At 60.1% G+C, this 4,470-nt stretch overlaps 1 protein-coding gene across 2 annotated transcripts; it reads left to right on the top strand.

The window, feature by feature from the left end:
• The first annotated feature begins 215 nt into the window (after positions 1-215).
• On the top strand, positions 216-2,850 carry OLIG2 (oligodendrocyte transcription factor 2). 2 transcript variants are annotated; one of them, XM_029215346.1, is made up of 2 exons: positions 216-299; positions 1,080-2,850. In XM_029215346.1, the coding sequence occupies exon 2, from the start codon at positions 1,149-1,151 to the stop codon at positions 2,118-2,120; it is 972 nt and encodes a 323-aa protein (XP_029071179.1). In that variant the 5' UTR covers positions 216-299; positions 1,080-1,148; the 3' UTR covers positions 2,121-2,850. The 2 variants fall into 2 exon arrangements, with proteins under 2 accessions (XP_029071179.1, XP_029071180.1); XM_029215347.1 differs by having other exon boundaries at positions 259-299; positions 1,093-2,120.
• Positions 2,851-4,470: the final 1,620 nt, after the last annotated feature.

Raw genomic sequence — 4,470 nt, 5'->3', positions numbered from 1 at the left:
CGGGGAGGAGGCGTGTGCCCGGCCCGGCGAGTTTCATTGAGCGGAATTAGCCCCGATGACATCAGCTTCCCAGCCCCCCGGGCCGGCCCAGCTCATTGGCGCGGTGGCCCCTCCAGGACCTGCACTTTGTGCCCCGCCCCCGCCGCGGCCACCGCCGCCGTCGCCGCGGCCACCGGGTTATAAAAACCCTCCGAGCCGGGAAAGGTGCGGATGCGTATTATAGACCGACGCGACATCAGCGCCTTGGGCCGCTTCTCTGCTGCAGCTTTTGGGAACGAGCTCCTCTAATTGCATCCACAGTAAGTGTCCCCGCCCCCCAGCAACTCCAGCCGACATCCCAGGGACAGACGCCCCTCACTTCGGCTGCGACCCGGGAAGCTCCGTTAAAGGGGACGCAGATCCCTCCCCTGCCCGCCTGTTCTCCTGAGCGGCTTCGCTGCTCTGACCCTTCCCACAGTGACCGCAGCACACCTTTCGCCCAAAAGCGAGAAGTCGGGGCAACAATAGCGTCTTCCGCCCAAGTCCCGGTCAGCTGGCGAGCCTCCGGCTGGCCCCGGAGACAGCGCGTGGAATCTGGGCACGGCGCGGGCGCTGGGTGCCGGCCTGTGAGCGTGTGTGTGCTGCGCGCTGTCGATGGAGATACGGTGGATGCGTTTGAGGAACCAAATAAATACTTCTCTATTTAGATCTCCACCTTCCCAAAGAAAAGCCCTCACTTGACACTCTTTCATTCCAGCCCTGGAGATCCTGCCTCCCCATTCCTAATAAAAGGCATAAAAACCCTGAAATGCCACCCTCACTGAGGGGCACCCCATCCTCCCTGGATTAAACCACCTGTGGATGAGAGCGGGGTGAGGTAGCAGGGAGGGAAAAAGAGATGACTTTAGCGCACCCGCACGCCGCAGGAAGGAAGGCCAGAGACAGCGAGGTGCACCAGAAGCGACCGGCCACACGCGTCTGCACCCCGCGCTGCGGTGCAGGCGGGAACAGCTTTTCTGTCTCACTGACCGAGTGCCTCTCGATCTCGGTCTCGATTCTGATCTCTACCTCTCTCGTGTTTCTTCTCCTCTCCGCAGTAGGCGTCCGTGGAAGCTCTGAGGACCGAGGGAGGGAGGACCCTGCCAAAGCTGCGACTATCCCTCGGGGCCATGGACTCGGACGCCAGCCTGGTGTCTAGCCGCCCGTCGTCGCCAGAGCCTGATGACCTTTTCCTGCCCGCCCGGAGCAAGAGCAGTGGGGGCAGCGGCTTCACGGGGGGCACCGTGTCCTCGTCCACGCCTAGCGACTGCCCGCCAGAGCGGAGCGCCGAGCTGCGCGGAGCCATGGGCGCGGCGGGCGCGCACCCGGGGGACAAGCTGGGCGGCGGTGGCTTCAAGTCATCCTCGTCCAGCACCTCGTCGTCCACGTCGTCAGCTGCCGCGTCGTCCACTAAGAAGGACAAGAAACAGATGACTGAGCCCGAGCTGCAGCAGCTACGCCTCAAGATCAACAGCCGCGAGCGCAAGCGGATGCACGACCTCAACATCGCCATGGACGGGCTGCGCGAGGTCATGCCGTACGCGCACGGCCCGTCGGTGCGCAAGCTCTCCAAAATCGCCACGCTGCTGCTGGCGCGCAACTACATCCTCATGCTCACCAACTCGCTGGAGGAGATGAAGCGACTGGTGAGCGAGATCTACGGCGGCCACCACGCCGGCTTCCACCCATCGGCCTGCGGCGGCCTGGCGCACTCAGCGCCCCTGCCCGCCGCCACCGCGCACCCCGCGGCCGCCGCCCACGCGGCGCACCACCCGGCGGTGCACCACCCCATCTTGCCGCCGGCAGCTGCGGCCGCCGCCGCCGCTGCAGCCGCCGCCGCGGTGTCCAGCGCCTCCCTGCCCGGCTCCGGCCTGTCGTCGGTCGGCTCCATTCGGCCCCCTCACGGCCTGCTCAAGTCTCCGTCGGCGGCGGCGGCAGCCCCGCTGGGGGGCGCGGGCGGCAGCGGCGGGGGCGGCGGCGGCTTCCAGCACTGGGGCGGCATGCCTTGCCCCTGCAGCATGTGCCAGGTGCCGCCCCCGCACCACCACGTGTCGGCCATGGGCGCCGGCAGTCTGCCGCGCCTAACCTCCGACGCCAAGTGAGCTTGGCCGGTGCAGGCGCGTTCTGGCGAGCGGGGCGGGAGGGGGCGGGTGGGGGGCGGAGGCTGCGCGGAAGCAAGGACTGGCCGGCGCTGGGCCCTGGGAGCTCAGTTCCAAGGAGGAGCGCGGCACCGTGGGCTGGGGGTGGGGGCAATGGTGAGGACGCAGCACCCAGGAACGGAAGCAGTGGAGGCGCGCACTACACAGTGGGGAGTGACAGGGGCATTTGCTCCGGGACCTGGTTCAACCCCCTCTGGCTTTAAACAGCGCTGCTCGGGTAGACACCGTTTTATATGAAGGCACAGCTACGTGCATCCCTTCCTCCAAACCCCCCTTCCCCCGAAAAAGAGGTGATTCTAAAAACTGTAGTTTCCCTGAGAACTTGGCCTCACACGGCCGGGGCAGCCCTTGGTTATACCGGGGAGGAAAGGAGGGAGGGGAGCGTTGGAGACTTCCTTTCCTGCCTCCTCTCTGGGCGGGAAGGAGGCTCTCAGCCACACTCCAGAAGCGGCTGTCCGGGCCTTGCCCTCACGGGTCGTCCCTGGCCCAGGGCCAGGGGTACCAGTTGGTCAGAAGCTGGTATTTGGTACCAGAAGCACTTACGGTCGTGTCCAATCTCCATATGTGGATAAACCCACAGCTGTCTCAGAACTGTTACCGTTCCTCCCTGTCGCTCCTATTGGTTTGGGGGCTTGTGGCTTTCTAATAAAATCTGTCGATGTTCCTTTTTCAACAGTATGAGCAAGCTTTATAGACGATCAGAATAGAACCACTTGTGGATTGGAATAACCTAAAACTGTCGACTTTAGGTGTGGGTGTTTTTTTAGTTACTTTAAAGTAGAATCTCCCTCCCTTCCCGTTCTTTCCATCTCTGAGCACAAAGTGATTTGATTTCTTACCTGACTGGGAGCAGTCATTTCGGTACCCGAGGGTTTGACAGAACTCAAAGGATGTTGCTGTGAATATAGTTTTGGTTATTTGGGGAGTTCTGTTGGCTTTTTAGTTTTTTCTTTCTTGGATGTGTAAATATCAATAACGAGGTAAGTGCGTGCTGCGGAGCTGTTTGCTCACGTGACTGCCAGTCCTACCCCCTCACCCCCCAGTCTAAGCCGGGTCTCTTCTATATTGGTTTCTTTTTGCCAGTTTAACACAAATGACAAACTCCTCCGTGCTTCCTGTCTCCCGCAAACCGCCTGGGCGCTACCGGAGTTGCAATATGGGCTTCACGGCGTCTGCACGTAACATCCCGCCTCTGATCGCTGCCCCTGGCAGAGAGTGTATCATCTGTTTTATTTTTGTAAAAAGAAAAAAGTGCTAAATAATATTTATTACTTGTTTGGTTGCAAAAAAATGAAATAAATGATCGAGTGTTGAGATTTTAAATAAAATTTAAAGTAAGTCCGGTGTTTTCCAGCCTTGTGGGTGGGAGGAGGTGCGGGGAGCCGCCTGGGGAAGGGGGTGCAGGATTCCATCCCTTTGGGCCGGATTTGGGGACCGTTCTGCTGGTTTTGCCCTGGAGAAAGATAAAAGGGTTGTTTTCCTATTTTCCTCCCCCGTAACAAACATACTCACATTCTCTTTAAAACACGTTCTGAGCACATCCTCCGGGTGCCTCTCACAACTCACTTGTTTTTATTTTTATTTTCTAACGCCTAATCCGGAACTCCTCTTCCCTTTGGTTGAGGATTATGTTAATTGAAAGTGAAAATTTCCCTCCCTGCTCGAGGAACTTTGGGCCTCTGGAGTGAGGCCCGTGCCTTTGACTGGGGGGTCCGGGCGCTCAGGTCTCCTGCCCTGCCGCGATTCCATTTGCTCTCTGCTGAGAGGTGGTCGCCCACCCGCATCCAGCTCGGGGCTTCAGCTGAGGACCAGCCACGCGAGGCCACCCCCGCGACCGGCATCGCCACGGTGTTCCCGGCAGAGCGCTGCGGGAGCTTTTGGCGCAGGATCCGCTAACCCTTCACTCGCTTCCCTGCGCTGTGCACGACCCTGCCCCGGCGCCCACCCCGGCCTTGAACTGCAATATGTCAGGTGCTGGGAACTGCCCGCGGGGAGCGAGACTGTTGCGAGACGCGCTTTGGCCTCTTGCTCTTCCTCCAGGGCCACCTCTGTTTTGTCGCTGCTACTGGGTTCTCCACAATCCAAAACTGCAATACAAATTTAGGACGTAGCTCTTAAGAGAGATTCTGGGTAAAAGTTAAAAAGCTTCGGCCTTTCCCGATCAAGGAAGAGGACAGACCATTTTGCAATCTTTCAGCCCGCCGGCTTACGGAAGAACGCGCATCCTTGAACGCAGCGAAGTGCGGACGCAGTGGACTGGTCCCGCGGCCCTGGGCCCTCTCGCCGACGACGT

This window comes from Monodon monoceros, unplaced genomic scaffold (assembly GCF_005190385.1).
Source record: "Monodon monoceros isolate NGI ecotype Baffin Bay Population unplaced genomic scaffold, NGI_Narwhal_1 Super_Scaffold_11, whole genome shotgun sequence".
Lineage (NCBI taxonomy): Eukaryota > Metazoa > Chordata > Mammalia > Artiodactyla > Monodontidae > Monodon > Monodon monoceros.
Note: the sequence above shows the minus strand (reverse complement) of the source record. Positions and strands in the feature narration are given on the sequence as shown.

Bases quoted from the DNA above. Each gene is read 5' to 3' on its own strand.
- OLIG2 (XM_029215346.1), top strand. From the start codon at position 1,149: ATGGACTCGGACGCCAGCCTGGTGTCTAGCCGCCCGTCGTCGCCAGAG.